The sequence below is a fragment of the Tympanuchus pallidicinctus genome, unplaced genomic scaffold (genome assembly GCF_026119805.1).
Source record: "Tympanuchus pallidicinctus isolate F22 unplaced genomic scaffold, pur_lepc_1.0 scaffold20, whole genome shotgun sequence".
NCBI lineage: Eukaryota > Metazoa > Chordata > Aves > Galliformes > Phasianidae > Tympanuchus > Tympanuchus pallidicinctus.
This window is the reverse complement of record NW_026294722.1, coordinates 12,295,204-12,312,421: the sequence shown is the minus strand read 5'-3', so window position 1 is coordinate 12,312,421 and position 17,218 is coordinate 12,295,204. Positions and strand designations below refer to the sequence as shown.

At 41.5% G+C, this 17,218-nt stretch overlaps 1 protein-coding gene across 1 annotated transcript in view; it reads right to left on the bottom strand.

The window, feature by feature from the left end:
• Window positions 1-17,218, bottom strand: part of TOP1 (DNA topoisomerase I) — a 62,385-nt gene that overhangs the window by 9,852 nt on the left and 35,315 nt on the right. Inside the window, exons 4-11 of the mRNA XM_052684240.1 lie at window positions 15,235-15,361; window positions 14,571-14,629; window positions 11,882-11,977; window positions 10,550-10,625; window positions 9,456-9,553; window positions 5,171-5,286; window positions 1,899-2,020; window positions 1,109-1,231 (exon numbers count right to left, since the gene is read on the bottom strand). Coding sequence (XP_052540200.1) covers window positions 1,109-1,231; window positions 1,899-2,020; window positions 5,171-5,286; window positions 9,456-9,553; window positions 10,550-10,625; window positions 11,882-11,977; window positions 14,571-14,629; window positions 15,235-15,361 — 817 coding nt within the window. The remainder of the gene's footprint in view (window positions 1-1,108; window positions 1,232-1,898; window positions 2,021-5,170; window positions 5,287-9,455; window positions 9,554-10,549; window positions 10,626-11,881; window positions 11,978-14,570; window positions 14,630-15,234; window positions 15,362-17,218) is intronic.

Genomic DNA, 17,218 nt, shown 5'->3' with positions numbered 1-17,218 from the left:
TTCCCCAGAATAAGCATATCACATCTACTGGATGTTACATTTTGTTGTTAATGTAGAAAACGTTCAGCCTTCTGTGTTTGAACTCAGCATCAGAAAGCAAGCAGAGGAATGTCTTCAGCCTGCTACTGAAGGCATGTCAGGCCTGTGTCAGCAAATGGTCTCGAAGGCAGAACATGGTCTCCTAACTAAGAATGTGCTGAGATTTCACTGCATATTTCTTTGCTTGAACTCTAATAACATGGAAGGAAAAGCTGGGAAAAATACAAACACTGCAGCCCAAAATAAACTATCTGACCCACAGACAGCAATGATGTGCCAGCTATGAAACTTAGCAGTAAAATCCATTCTGCTCTATTCTAAGTAATAGTTACTATGGCTGGGAACTGGGAACGACTCACTCAATGTTTACTGAACAGAAACAGCAATATGGCATGAGTTCTCTAATTTGGCAGGACTCCTCTGTCTCCAAAGGCCACACTTTTTCACCCTACCAGGCCCTTCAGAATTACTGTAGCATTGCAGAGGATCAGCAGAGAATCTGGAGATGAGGTTCCAACTTTTAGTTGTAGTATGTCTCAGTCATTCAAAATAAAACAAGAAAAACACTACTTTTCTCTTTACAAGCTGCTGTAGCCATCCTACTGAAAATAAAATTGCATTTTTAGTTGGAAGACTGCATCAAAAAAAAAAAAAAGACCTGTTCTCAATATATTTTATTCACTGCTGTCAAGGCTGCATCCCTTCCACTATCCCTGATTTTTCTCCTACAAACCTAAGGATGTCTAAAATAAAAATTAATCCTTAATTGAACTGCCACTGCTCATTACTGCCATGGACCAAGGCTCCCATTGACATAACACCTCTGACTCTCATCATTTACTTAAGCAAGATCAAGAACTTTAGCCCTATCAATATCATTTTGAGTCAGGATGAAGGTTCAGCTGTAAACAGTGCTTTGTGCTACTCGAGCTGCAGAGAAAATATTCCTACAATTAATATGAAAGTTAATATTTTGAAAGCTAGTAAACATTGGCAAAGCGAGTAGAGAAACAATTACACAAAGATGCTGACAAGTCAGCATCAACAATTCCAGAATCCCCTCTGGTACCTGTTTCTCCTCCTTGGACATCTGTTTCCTAGCTTCCGTCTGAGCTTTGAAATACTGGCTCATGTGGGTGAAGTCACACTTGCTGAGGCTGGTGATTGTGCTCTTCTCTTCAGAGGTCATTTCCTAGCAGAAGGAAAGCAGTCCTTTACATTTTCATACGAGATAATAGAGCTTATCCTACCCTTGACAGTTTCAACAGGGACCACAGATAGGTTCTCACAATAATCCCCCAGGAATCCTCAAATTCTTGCACACACTGACTCCAGCTAAGGTCAAACAAAGACAAAAGAAAAAGAAGAGCGCATGCCGCGTTGGCCCTCCAGTGGTCTGATCTGTGCAAGCACCACCTTGCAAAGTGCTCTCAATTGAACAGCTGCCAGGAATGCTGAGAGGAAAATCCGGTAGCTTGCCTAAGAGAACTGCCTCCATAGGTTTACCTTTCAGCTGACAAGTTCACTGAGGAAGTTCTGGGTTCTAGGTCTTTGGAAAGGGCTTTCTACTGCTACAAAGACTGCTTTCCAAGGGATCTGACAGATCAGCTATGCCCTTCAAGCTTTGCAACAGACAAATTTGGTTTGGAGAAGTTTGACTTTGTCAGTTTAGAAATATATATAAAATAAAATATAAATTCTCTTCCTGGTGAAACCATGGGATGATCTGGAAAGCAGATCATCTTTCTGTTGCCAACAGCTAACTGCCATGCATGGAACATCAGCCCCTTTCCAGTGCCTAGCACTGAGGGGACACCAGCCATGCCTGCAGTCATCACAGCCCAGGATGATGTGCATACCTTTCTCCAGTCCTTAAAAAAGTTTTTCCTGAAGATCTCCTTCGTAGTGTATTCATGGTCAAGCATTTTTGCAAAGAATGTGGCAACTTCTTCTGCTTTGGTGCTCAGCTTCATGACTTTACCTACAAAGAAAGATTTTTAAAGCATGTGGTTTCCTCTGGAATTTAAACATTAAAAAAGAAAGCAAGAGAGTCTGATGTGAAACAAGCCAGAGATGCAGGGCAGGAAGGGGAAAAGGGCTCCTGCAGGAAACCCTCTGCTGTGGCAGCCTGGTGGTGCGTATGCTCCTGAGGAGATACTGCTGTTTGAAGTGAAAAAGGCAAGGAATGTTATTAATATTCATATTCTGGCACTTGGACATATGGGAAATACAGTCTCTGTATTCCTTTTCAACCCACAGACAGACATGCTCTGGAACACCCCTTCTAGCCTTTAGCTATTTCTAGCTAGGAAGAGCTTTTCCTATATGTATTGCAGGCCAAAATAATATATATATATAGTATGTATCTACACCACGCACAGGCTGAAAAGTGATGCCAATATTTAATTCCTCTTCATCACAGGGAAACGTATCAGGATTCTGCTAATAGTCTGAGTCCTTTACCGTGGGAACAAGTTCCTGTCTCCCCACATCAGGCTCAAAATACAGTCATTTTTAAGACAGACTGAGTTTGCAGTGAGCAAGGAGGTCACATTTCAGCTTATCTGCAAGACTGCAGTGCAAACTGAAATCGCTGCAAGGAAAAAGACTGAGGCACGAGGGAAAAGAGGCTGCTGCAGTATCCAAGCTGTGGATCTAACATTCCTATCGGATCTTTTCTGTCCAGATTGCACTCCTGAGGTGCCTGTGATCCCTGTGAAGGATTTTGCATGCAACTCACATCTCCAGCAAGTTGCAAGGAATATTTGAAGTCCCAGTGGGCTGGCAGACAGTCAACACCTGTGGATTCTGTAATGACTCTTACTGCACAAAAGTCAATACAAGAAGCACCACTGTTGATTCTAAGTTATTGGGAAAAAAAACACAACTTTGATGTTTTTTAAAAAAGTTACGTCTCCAAAAATAAAGCACAGGAGTTTTCTATAAAGCCTTAAGATCTATAAAGACTTGTAAACCAGGATTTCACAAAGGTCTTCCCGATGATCTAAGAATATCCCACAATTAAATGAAACCAACAGAAACTCTGCCAATTTGTAAGCTGCAACCTAAAATACTGCATTTGTTTTCCTACAACAGGAAATGGGGGAAGGGAGAGACAGCAAGGGAAGCTGTTTTTTTCCAGGCTGCAAGTCTGGCTTGAAAGAAGCTATCGAGTAAATAACACATTATGGGGTTTAAATGACTGAAGCTGCTCCCAAATTGCTGAAGAGTAGTACAGGCTCAGTCATCCTTATCTTACCACTTTAACACGGATTCCATTCTACTGAGTTTCCACTTTTCATAAAAGTTTGAAAAGGCTCTCCCTGGCAGTAATGTATATTTAAAAACAAACAAACAAAAAAAGATGTATTTCAGAGCCTTGAGCTTTAGTTACTGAACTTAAAATCTGAAAACCAGAGAGCAACCCAGTGACACAAGGAGCAGAAGAGATCACACTGCTGTGACAAGCACCACTGCCATCACCCACGTCCTTACCTTGCCCCATCTGCAGAAAGAACAGTGCAAGTTTAAGGCACCTTTGTGATACAAGCAGTAGCAAGTTAACCCACTCAAACACGTAGCCAAGTCCTACAAGATGGCTTTTGGCATTTCAAGCTCCTTCACCAAATCTGGTGTTGTAATCACTACCCATAGCTCAGCAGACATCAGTTAGATGAAAACAAGCGGCCTTGATGCAGTGCAATCGCTAGACAAGGGATGGATTCCTCCAGTGAGAACTGGCAGCTTGGCAGCTGGCTGGCCAGCCATAGTGTGGTTATTGGATGCTACAAATCATCCTAGGATAATCCCAAAATTAGACAATGCCTTGTAAGCATGGGGAGCAGCCCTCAGCAGCTGCTGCATAAATCAGACATCTGATTTTTATTTTTCCCCCTAGCTTTTCAAGGAAGACTTATGTGATTGCTTTGTTTGCCAGAATCCATCCCTGCCTCTAATTTTTGTGCCTATTCATCAATTCTTACCATGACAAAGACAGATATTGCAAAAATCCCTGCATTTCCTAGAGGCTTTGTGAAATAGGTGGCAGGATAAAAGCTTACTGCTGCCTGTGCCAAAGGGATAATTATAGCATAATTTGCCCTTCTCCGTCTCTAGACAGGAGAGATCACACATTCTTCAGCAGAGGAGAAAAAATATTTCCAACATGGTAACAAGTTCTTATCAAACCCTCAGACAGACAGCTGCAGGAAAATAGACATCCTTGATCATTGTGCTACTCGCTTAGAGATAATCTTTACAGGATGAAATCTGTTTATTTCACTATGTTGTCGCTGCAAATGAATGCCACCTATTTCTCAATATTTAAAAATGTGTCATGTCACATGAAAATACCACACTGCTTCTGGAAGAGTTCCATGCACAGATGTCCCCTTCACCAAAAATCACATTTCTACCCTTCCAAATGCCTCCCACTTAATTCAATCCTGGGTTAATTTGATCCTTCATTTAACATGATCACAGGGCTACAAGGAAACACACGGGTCATCAAGTCCAGTCTCCAGCAGGCATCACATCATATAATCCCTTCCACATGAGACTAACAACCAGCAATCCCAGCACACTAGAATCCCACATCGTTTAGTTCTACTACTCTCAGTAATTGGTAAATGGGAGCATGACATACACTGGAGGGGTGTATCTTTGAGGCCAGGATGATCTCATGCATTTGTACAAAGTTCTCATCATCTTTATCAAAATTCAGTAGACTTATTCAGTTAATGTCATCAAATGATGGCGAATTTCAACACAAATTACGGAAATTACAATCAGTGATATTGAAGAAAACAGATGAGCAGTGGTGCAGCAGCTACAGTTATGTACTGTACTGGTCACACACTGCTACTTTGGGCACGAGATCCCCTCACATTGTAAAGACAGCAAAGAGATTTACCACTCTAACAGTGAGCATAAGTTCATCTCTGTCAAGTCAGCAGAATTCAGCAGACTGTTCCTTTAGTTCTACAGATCCTCCCTTTTCTGAGCTGCTGAGGAACTTCTTCTAAACCAGTCACTGTAACAAGGTCACCTTCTCCTCTCCTCAGTCCCTAGAAAAATACCCCAAGAATATTCATGTCCCTTCCTAACCTGCTGGAAGTGGAGATTAACTCACCATCATAGTAAAATTTGACATTTTCAGGCAGTGGTTCATATGGTGGAGCAAATACAGGACCTTTATGCTCTAGGAACTTCCATTTAATTCCTTCAGGGTAGCGCTCTTCTTCCCACCTTCAAAATAAAAATACACAACAATATAATTCAGTTTCTGCTCTTTGCTTTGTTACTTTGGGGGTGTAAGAAACAGAAATTCATAAAGTAATGACACTGACTAAGCACAGATATTTACACTTCTTCAACAGACAAAATCAAAACAACAAACAAGCACAGGAACATCCACAAACAGAACGCCTTTGGTCACAGGTATCTGATGGTCAGTCCTCACCTCCCACTTGCTGCTCTTTTCACAAAAGCACACAGATGAAAAAGCTTAGAACTCTAGAAAATGAAGAATTCAGTCCTGTAAAGCAGCGAGGATCATGCCAAATTAGAGTCAGCTGTGATCTAACATCAGGTCCGGAATGCCTGCTCAGCAAAGCCAAACAATTGTGGTATATTATGCAGCTGCTTTCAGATGTGGGCAAGTGTCCCATTAAGGGCAGAGATAAAGAAACAGATGTTCATTTACAACCTAAACGAGAGCAAACCTGCTTGGACAAGGAAGAAGAAAACCTGCTTTGTCTTTTTAAATTCATTCCAATTTTTTGGGTATGAGAAAGTGTTCTTGAAGAAAAGCAGAGTAGCAAAGAAGATAAGAAGCTTGCCTTAGAGCACCTCTATAAAAACGTTTTGTAAATGATGCATTAGGCAACACAACACAGCAAGGCAGGCGCCACCAATCCCAGGTTCCAGCTGAACAAACTCACAGAGCCAGCAATTCATTTACAGAGTCACACCAGGCCTGCTTCCTCCCCAAGCTCCCAGTACCCACTGCCCAAGCCACTGATTCCACACTCCCTCCCCTTACTCTTCTTTCATGATCACTAGGACATTACTGTTACATACCGCCGGCACAGGACTCCCTTCTGAGACAGGCTATTCTACCTTAGTGATTCATCAACTGCAAGACCATTAATCTGTCACAGTATTCAGTCTTTGAATTGCACAGACAACTCTGTTGAGCAGCCAACGACAATAAAATATGTCTAAGCTTCCCTCTCGTGTCAGCCCTATGGAGTAGTTCCCTTCTCAGCACACGTATCTCTGGAAAAGTGATGCACAATTAAATACTTCATTCCTGAAGGGAGATATTGGCCACTGCACAGAAGATGGGCACTGTCCAGAGAAAAGAGCTTCTGCTAGAAAAGGCTCAAAAAAGCTCCACTGGTGCCTTTATGCCAGTAATTTAGGAAGAACAACAATTGCATGGGATAGCACTTCACTACAGTTAGTTAGGTGCCATCTTTGACTGAAGCACCAGACCTCAACTTTTCTTTTGAGAAGCACAGTGCCATCTTTAACAGCGAAGCACACAAGCCCAGCTGTCAGTACACAACCTGCAACGTCACGTTTCAGTGGAGATAAGAAACTGATATTGACATTTGGTCCAGATCCCTAATATTTACAGTCCTAATGATTGTTTTTAAAATTAATTAGAAATTGGAAATCTAAATGTTTTGTCAGAGATAGATCTAGGCTCTTCTACCCAGAAGCTCTTTCCAGTAAAACGTATTTGAACCATCAGTCTCCACTTAGCCAGGGAAACACTCTCTCTACCAGTATTTAATTGTGCTAAGAAGTAACAAGGGAATCACCTGCAGTGAGTGCTACTTTATAGAACAGGTTTGTCATTCCTAAACATTCTGTTCTTCTTCCTATTCCTGTTCTCTTATTAAGGATGCATGTGCAATCAGTATTAGAAAGGTAATTGTTTAAGTAGATAGCTTATAGTAGATAGCAGATTATGCTGGGAGGCCTACAAGGAAACATGGGATCCATACGGTGGTTTCCAAGCCCACAGCTACCATGAAGTTTGCTGCCAAAAGACCACAAATAATTCCGAAACCTACTTCCACTTTCCTAAACCTCATACATAAACACCAAGACAAAAGATCAAAAAACCAGCAACTCCACCACCACAAAACACCAACTCACAGCCAAACTGCAGAAGCAGCTCCCGGTCCCATGGCAACATTCGAGCAACGTCTCAGCAGGAGCAGGGAGAATGGTATTTATGAGGAATGTCACTTCCCTAATGTCAGCACAAACTGTGCATCCGTCACCCAGGTTCCATAATCAGGTCTCATCCAAAATCCAAAGATTGCAAAGGAGGATCAGGAAGAGAGGAGGGTTGTTTACTTGGAATGCAAATAGGGAAGATTCTTACAAAAAACACGATATACCTCAGGGATATGTTATTTCACAGTAATTAATTTATTGTAACACAAGGTGGAAGGAATGCTTATAAGGTATAATCCTAGATCATATTCTTCACGCTGAAGAATGTGAAAGGTGTGAAAACGATCTCTGAAAAAGAACTCCACATGTGATGCACAATGCCAGCGTCTTGGGAAAGTCTGGCACCAAGCATCCACGTGAGCGAGGATGGAAATACTCAGGGCAGAAAGCACTTCAAGGAACCAGCCAAGAAAAGACATCAGATTTTCAGAAAACTGACTCAGATGGAACATAAGATGTCCTTAAGAGACACAATCAAAGTGCAGATGAAACCCTGCTCAGCAAAGCCATGCTGTACAAAGCTGCAGATGGATGACAGGAACCATCAGCAGAAGAACGCAGTTACCTACTGCCAGATTTTGTAAAACATGCTTTCAAAGGCAATTTTCCCTTCAGCAGGAAGCACAAATTGCAGAGCTTAATGCAGCTACTTGGGATCGTGCTGCTGAGGCAGATGAGGGGAGAAACGTATGGCTTTCCAATAAAGATTTGCTGTTGAAGGATACAGACTACAGTAAAAGGGAGCTGTGGTTAACAATATAGCAAAGTTAGACAGAACCAGCAAGGACAGCTGAGACAGAGCCAAAAAGACAAAGATCACAACACTTGAAGAGACTTCCTGTGGCTTCCTATTCGTTGAAGTCCCTGCAGTTTGTTCATTTCAAAGCACATTATAAAGAGGCTGTCAGAGGAGCCAAGGAAAAGTGAGTGACTCAAAAGGAAAAAGAAGTCAGGACAGCCTTTGGGAAAGGCCTGAAAAGCAAATTTCTGGGAGAGAACACAGGTATGAAAAATACTCAAGTGATGATGCTCTATTTGAAGAAGCTGTGGAAAATCAAAGAAATATGCAAAGACTACAAACGCTGCAGAAGGCTTTTTTTTTTTTTTTTTTAAGGTGGACCAGTAACAGTGACAATACAAGGGTATAAAAGACTGAGCCTGAAAGGATTTGAGACTGCAAGATGCTCCCTGACATTACAGATCTATTAGAAAAATAAGAAACCAGCCAAATGATCTGAGAAAAGACTGAAACATCTTCCCAAAAAGGTCATAAAAACACATTAAACAGAAAACACACATGCATTAAACTGAGTCCAAACTTCAAAGCACATCAGCATTATCTCCTCAAATCTAGCCATAACAATAGGTTACATTACTGCAAATAGTTAAAACAATCCAGCAAGTTTCTTACACAGCACAGTACCAACACAACACAGGCCTGCCTTGCACATGAACCACAAAGCTCCTATCTGCTTTTAAAAAGGCTTTAAAAATGTTAAGTGTCTTTGATAATGCAATTTTAGTTACTCAATGATGTTTTACTTCAGAATCGTAAGCGAGGAAGTGCTTTCCATTCCATTTCCATTTCAAACTTATTTTCAAAACTTATTTTCCCTACAGCTCGAGCTTCACCACTCACTTGAGCAGCCTTCACCCTCATGCCTGAGGCAGGAGCAGTTTGCAGAGGTGCACAGCTGACATCCAACTAGAAGAGCAAAGTGGTACTCGCTCACATTGCACCCTTTATGTAACACAGAACACCTGCTAGAACACAGCTATGTATACAGCCACACACCTTCATATATTCCTGCTGGTACCTCAAGCTCACAAGCTTTCACATTGCTTTGAAGGGTGTAAGTAAAGGCCAGGTTCCAAGTACAAGAATACCAATAGTGAGTTTTTATGGGTAGTCTCTACATGCGACAGAAGGAAACGTTTCTCATCAGTGGTACAGGAAAAAAGGGATTTGCACTTCTATTTCAGAGGATGAACATACTGAATGAGAAGTTCATTTAGAGTTTACGAGAAAGTAAGCCAATTATTCAGAACAAATCCTCATGAATCAACCAAACAAAAGGCAGATGTGCTTACTCAGTTAGCATGGGAGGTAACAGCGATAGTGCAGGTGCTGAGGGTAGCCTGCATCATCAATATATAGTTACCATTTCCATTTCTGCTCCTCTTCTTTTTTCGGCTTCTTTCTTTTGTCCACTTCAGGGCTTTTCTTATCTTTGTTCTTAGCTTTCTTTGCTTTGCTGTCCTGCAAAATGTTAGAACAAGCTAATGCATTCCAGCCTTCTCATCCTCCAGGAAAAGGTGTTTTAAAACTAAACAACTATCTTTCGGCATGCACTAGTTTGACCACAAACAGCTGAATTACTGAAACCTAAATGCAAACAGGATGATCGAAGTGCACGTTTAAGTCAAACTCTGCTGACAGTCACACTTCAAAGTTTTAAACCAAACTATTTACCTTAGAGGTGGAACATATTAAGTGCACACAACAACCACTTATTCTGCCTCACCTGATAAGTGGTAAGTTTGGGCCACGGTGACATGATTGCTTAATTATAGGAACAGCCTCCTTGGTGTGCACTAGTTATATCCACCCTGGCAAATGCTACAGAGCATAAATTACATCACTATGAGGTGGCTTCTTGGAAATAGTATATGCTCTCTATAAAGACACTTTCATTAAACTAGAGAATTAATCAAGTTTCCAGGAGCTGCCTGCAACATGTGCTTCACAAAGGTGCCTTTGCTAGACATAGCAGCATAGTTCTCAAGACTCCAATTATGGCTAACCTCAACACCACCTCCCTTTCCAAATTTACATCCTGGGTTTCATCTAAAAGCTTTAAATGTCTTTCCAGTGACTAACCTAAGCTTCATCTCCTCTGTTTCTGAACAGCCCTACATTACCTGTGCAGTTACCAAGTGCTGTCAGTAAGGCTCTTCTACTCCCTGCAGACTATACTTAGCAGAAAGATTGAACCACCCGGAACACACTGTGAATTCTGGAAACATCCCTTCCATCCTTTACTTTAAGTGTAGCAGACAAAGTTCCCCTGACTTTATACATTATGGCCCAGATGAGTTAACCTGCACTCCAAGTCTGATTGCTACACACAGCTTTGTCCCAGGACCAATCCTCGCCTCTTTCCCTTTGAATTTGACTCCTCTTGCTCTACACAACTCAATACCAAATTGTCAGTCTTGCTTTTCTTGCTAGGAGCAAACTTATCTTTCACATTACCTCTTCTTCTTCTTGTTTCCTTTTCTTCGCTTTTTTAATGTCTTCTGTTTTGATTTTCTTGGGTTTGTAGTCAGCGCTGTGAGAACAAAGACTAGCTGATGAAAATCACCCATCTTCCAGTACAAAAATATAAAGTCATACATGTTCAAAATGTGTGTTCAAGTTCATAGTATTACTGGCACGTTTAATCTCTGAATAAAATCATTTTGCACTCTGTTCTCAGAAGACAGAATAAGGTTTATCCAGCAGAAAAGCCTACAAACAATCTAAAATCCATAGGCTCTAACTGTAAATAGTTGCCCAGAAGAAGTTTCAGACTGCTGACACAAAAATTTTACTCGATGGAGAAGCAACTAAAGAGTATTAGCAGTCACCCAGTGATTACATGGGATAGAATAAATCAACAAAAGCTCAGCGGCATGTTTCCCCCAACCCTGCTGTCCCTCTTGTAATCATCAGTCTGGGACCTGCCTCCAAGGCCCACTTTTTGCATCCCCCACTAGTTTGAACAACAGCAAAATTGACTGCTGGCAAATTCTTAATCTTTCCATTGCAGACATGAGATGGGAGGTCTTAACATAAGGCAGCAAAAGATTACACAAAAGAAAAGATGTCACACCCATGTCTCTTGGACACTGGGAAATATCACATTGGAACTGAATGCCACTGTGGGTAAACTCCTCCAAGCCTTTAAGTCTAGGCTACTAATAAGGTCACACTCTAAAAAGCTGGACATACATAGATGGTGACAGATCACAGCATGATGTAACTGCCCTTTTATTTTACTGGGCAGGCTACTATACATCAGGCAAATCTCACATGAGCTTTCTTTTGACTTAGAGAAAACTCCTCAGCATAATCCACAACATATTTAGACACTTTTAAAAGGGAATCATGCCATGCAGTGCATGTGAACCTCTCCTCTATGCTGAACAGGATGACTGCATTTTCTTCCTCTTGTATAGTCATTTGCTCACCCAACAGAAACCACTGCAGCCACTTAGCTAGCGTTAATACCACACTTATTCAGACTTATGTTTTATAGTCTTCATTGGTCCCTTCTCACTTTTTTTTTTTTTTTCCTTTTCCCCCCCATTTACTAACACTGCAGCTCTGCACAGAACTATCTGGAGAAGCAGATAATGGTATTTTTTTCCATGGACAACACAAAAGCTACCCTTATCCTGTTCAGAAAACTTCTAACAGCACAAGGAATTTGGTCTCAGGTCTCCAGTTCCCCAGTCCAGGCTGAATATCTCATATCCTACTTGCTCCCTTGGTGTTCTCTTTTTAGAGCCAAGCATTCAAGTCCCCAGTACCCAGGCCACTTACTCGTCATCTTCTCGAGGCCTCTTCAGGGGTTTGGAGTCCTCTTTAGGAGAAGCATAAAACCCGTCATCATCTGGTTCATCTTTAATACGCGGTGGACTACAGAAAGAAACAAATAAAGGTGGTTCTCAACTTCAAAGTGCATGCTTCTTCGTTTAAGAAATGATCAGATGCAAAACAGACACATCTTCTAGTTTGGGAATGGGTCTTCTTCCTCACATGCCAAAGACCCAAAGTTCTCTCAACTTCTGCAGGCAGCACAAGCAGAAAGGCTTTCAGCATTCCCATATTTTCTATTTTTCAAGCTACATCAAGACCAATTGTTTACACACAGCTTAGATTTCACTGTTTTTACTGAAAGTCTCAAAGAAACAACTGCAGCTTCCAGCACTTTTAAAACAAAACTGAAATCGTGTATCTTGTAGTCAGATAGGAACATCATATAATTTCAGTTCAGTATCCTTACTGAGTCCGGTAAAAGACTGCCAAACAAGCAGAGATTTGAAAGCTATATTACTGAATGTTTTGCAAACTAAATATTGATACATATGAAAAAGCAGAGAAGAAAACAAAGATCTGGCAAACTTAAACTGATTAGTCTCTCTTCAGTATCCAAACTGTGGGAAGCAAACAATCCTGTTCCCTTCAAACCACAAGTACTAAATTAAGCTCAGTGCTTTCAGACATAATAATCCCCCTGAACACCAGTAGCAAAAGAAAAATAGGGTATGAGTGGGCACAGAGGCCATCTCTTTAAACAAACTCATTATTTCCAGATTTCACAGAAGCATTTCACTTATCTTCAAAAATAAAAAAGACATCACAAAAAGTCCAGAATTACATTTGGAAGCACTTAACGCCATTTCACTCAGGTACAAAAAGTTACAGTGCTGTCTTGGGCTTTCCTATTTGTATTCAATCAAGTTTCTATGTCAAACTGACTCAGTTTCCAAGTCAACATGCAGAATCTGCAATTGGGGGAAAAAAAAAGCCGCATTCTGCTTTGTAGATGGCAGGCAGCAAGAGACATTCTGGAGTCTTATTTTAGCTGATAATGTGCCCGTGAAGCAGAACAAGACAGTTTGCTCTTTCACAGCTGTAAAGCCTCTGCAGTGCTGAAAGATGCAGAAAGAAAACAGGTACGTTTTCTTTGCTGCTGTTAAGAAGCCATTTCTGTGGGATTGCTAAGACATGAGTCTGCAGTATGCACAGTCGCAAAACGTCTACAGAAAAACAGGTATTTGTCCCATCTAATTATTCTTCCTTCAGGCAGAAACCTCGTACTACTGCTTGTTAGGCTGTTAGGAATTTTATCTCATCTATTTTAACACAGCATTTCCCAACATTTTGTAATAGTGCAAAATGAAGAGTGATCACATTAAAAGAAGAATGACCAAGCTGAAGCTTGACTCGCATTGTTCCCAAGACTGTAATACTGCTTCTCCAACCAAGTCTCAAAGAAGCAAATCAAAACCATCTGAACTTGTAAATGAACGTTTCAGCAGGAGACTGATGGCTCTTCACCAGATGTTGGCCTTGAAGAAGGCACAACTGCAGTGATTACTCCGGGTTTCTTTCACAAACACAGAAGTCACTTTTAGACCAATAGAGGACCCAGTTACTTTAACGTGAGAACATCCAGCATCTCCAGTGAGAGCAGCACACGCACACAAAACTGCTAAACAGCTGGGCCTGGAAGATCATTGCTTTCTATTTCCAGAGAGTTCCCAAAAGGACCTGGAGAGGGCGCCTCTCTCCTGTGCCACGCACAGCCACAGAGCTGGAGAACGGAAATAAAACAGACAAGGGCACGTGCAAAATGTGGAACGAACCACTACCAGGCGCTGTGACTTAGACAGGTTCCTTCTCCCATTCCTTCTGCATCACAGTGAGACCAAGGAGATGCTGGATTTTTTTTTTTTAAGTGGGTTCATGGAACTGGACAAAGGATTGAAAACTATCCTGAAAGCATATGTGGACACAGCTATCACACCATGGTCCGATGTCAATGGACCAGAGGTACCATCTTAAAAATAACCAATGGCTGGATTTACACAAGTGACAGATCTTAGCTGGTCAAACATTGCAACAAATTGATATTTTTCTATCAGTTACTCACTTCATGATTTTAAAAGTAAGACTATTAAGTAACAGTACAATATTTAAGCACAAGTAGCACAATATTGAAGTTCATTTAGTTCACATATGCTTAAGTTCATTTCTAATTAGTGGCAGGAATTTAGTAGGATGTCCAGACTTGGAAGGCGCTTCTCATTTTACATAATCATCTTTCTTACCCAGAAAGGCTTTAGCCTCTAGTTGCTTACCTTCACAAGGCCATCTCCAAAAGACAGCTTGCAGGGTTCAGGTATCACTTTTACAATTATAACAGAGGTTCTTTCAACTCCAGCTAATATTTTTTCCCATCATTTAATCCGTTCTCAGCAGAATTTAACTGCTTGATACCTGGATACACCCAGCACGTGCAGGATGATACCAGGTGTTCAACAGCTCCATCACAAATCAACGAATGGATCAATTACCAATTTCTTTAATTGAGATGTATATATATCATCTGAAGAGGTCAAAAGCATTCTTTTTTTTCCCCCACGACCAAGTGAGAAGAATCAAAATTCTGAGCAATGAAAAGTCAAAATGCTACTTTTTCCAGATCATAGGCCTTATTGCTTACCTGGAGAAACCATTTTCCTTTTCCTTCTTTATTTTTATATCACCAGAAGATAATTTAATCTGAAAAACACGAAAAGTAGGACCTGATCAGTATTGCCCAGAGCCACTTGTTTTTTCCAACACAAGCAGAGTATTTAACTTACTGAGGGAACCAAAGGGCACTGTGACCAGCACTTTTATCACCTGCAGACTTGAGAGAACTACATGACACACCAAGAATAGCAACAATTTTTGCCGAGCAGTCATCAGAAGTCAGTATTTTCTGGCCCTTGGCTTTTTACTGAAGGAACTGAAGCGTAGAATTCATGCAGCACTCACTACTCATCTGTTTGTCCTCACACAGCAATGCAATTAATAGATTTTCTTAATCTTGTCTCTGAATCTTAAGTTTGTCAAAATACTAACATGGAAAAATGTAAAAGAAATGGACACGGCTCCACTGTGAAACTGTCTTCGCTCACAATATCTGCAGATAAAGCCCTTGTAATCTCTCATCTGGCACCCCACAAAGCACATCTCCAGTCCTCAGGGCTGGGATACATCTCTCCAGGTCCACAGAACTTGGAAATGTAAGCAACGTGTATCCACTGACTTTTTCTTCTTCTTTACCATTCAGCTGTGTGAAACAGGCTCATCCTCTTGTCTCCCCTGCAGGAGACACCTACCTTTTCCTCCTTTCTCTTCTCCTTGTCTTTATCTTTGTGTTTGTCTTTGTGTTTCTCTGAGCTGCCATCTTTGTGTTTGGTTTTCTCCTTGTCTTTATGTTTCTTTTCCGAGGAGTCTTTGTGCTCACTGCAAGACAAGAGGATGTTTGGGGATGCCTGAGAAGAACTGAGCAATACAGTTAAATCCCAATGATAAGAACAGATCCAGAAGTTCCAATCATTACCAGCCCCAAAACAAAGGTGATCACTAGCAGGAAGATCCAGCAGTCTCCCATTACATGTCATCCACCCTCCTCAAGAAGAGGATCAGGAAGGGAATGTACCACAAAACCGCAACAAGCAGTTCACATCAGGAAACCCTGTCAGCCTGTGCTGCCAACAAGATCCTCAGTCACTGCACTTTAAGTTCAGTGCTTTAGGTTCAATTCCCCCTGTTTCTGCTTTTCTTTACGTCCATATAAAGGTCAGTGAAATAGATCTGCCCGTCTCATCAATGCCCATATGAGCTTTCATTCAGGCACAAGTTTATCTTTTTAACAGCTCTCATCTCTGAAAGTAAGAGAAAGATCACTGATCTTTACTATTCCCAAACAGATGGGAAAGTAGTGCAGACAGGATATGTGATGTCCTTGTGTTTATACAGTGCTAAACAGAAAAGGCTGTGAGGACTGCCTGAGCCCACCCTGGGCTGAAGCAGGTCAAAGGCACAGAGGAAATCAGTCTCTCTTCTCGTCGGGCAATAGCTCACCAAGTGAGCTGCCTTGCTCACGCTGCTGGTTCCCAGTCCTCCACCCTTGGCTCGCTCCACCCCTGCTGCTCTCTGAGGCAAGCTGCTACAGACAATGCAACATAAAGCAAAGCTTTACTAGAAATAGGCAGCTTCCTTATTTTGCTTATTTCAGCACCAAAGCACAAGCCCTAACCAATCTGGGAGAATGCAATCCTGCAGAACAGCAAGCCTAGAACGTAGGGTAAGAGAGGAACTTTGGAAGAAGACGTGCTTCAAGTCATGTTTCTATTAAAAAAACAAAAAACAACCAACTGCAAAAGACCTGGCTGTTTGATGGCTACATAAAGCACACAGCACACTAGCCAGCTCCCGTGAAGCTTGTATGATTAAGAGGAAGGCAACTAATCACAAATATTTCAGTCCACACCCAGCTGCAAAGTCCAGCGAGTTTCAGCACCCCAAGTAACACCAGCACAAATGGCCCAGGACTAAGGGCCATCTACTAAGGGCCTCAATTATTCATGCCTAAGGCAGCACACAGTGCAATAAACACACGCTTGGCCTTCCACGCCAAAGCAGCTGAAGTAAGAAAATTTAACTCTAGAGGAACTCAGCACACTCATATGCTGTGTTGCATCAAGAGATCAGTAGGAAGAGAAACCGGTTTCATTTTTAACTCTCCAGCAACTTCTCTTCATGCTACATATAAAACAGTATGGAATTACACAAACATTAAAGGGCAGCGGCACTCTAGAAATTCTTGCAGACAGACACACAGCACATGTTGGCTGTGAGCAAAGTTTCAACAACTGCAGACTATTCTTACCCTGCAGATCGTGTTATGCACGCTGCGTGATCAAGACATGCGAGCACATACAGAACATCCTGACACTGGATCTCAGACACCCAGGAGATGCCCCTGCTGCTCTTGCTCAGACCTCACATCCCATTTTCTCTCTCCTGTTCATCACTGTCTCTGAGGCTCAAGATACCCATCTCATTTTCTTTTGCATCAACTAGATTCAGTGAGCATCTGAAAGCACAAAACCCCATGTGTGTGTTTAATCATTTTTAAACTCAGAGAAATCTGAAAATTCTGACTTGGTACCTTGTTCTGTGATCTGTATGCAAGATGGGCACCTCACCCGCCAAAGAGTGAAGTTTTTTCATTACAAAGGTGTATCACCATGTACATACAAAAAACCCACAACAACCCAAAGAACAAACACACACAGCTGAGATCCATTTTATTCT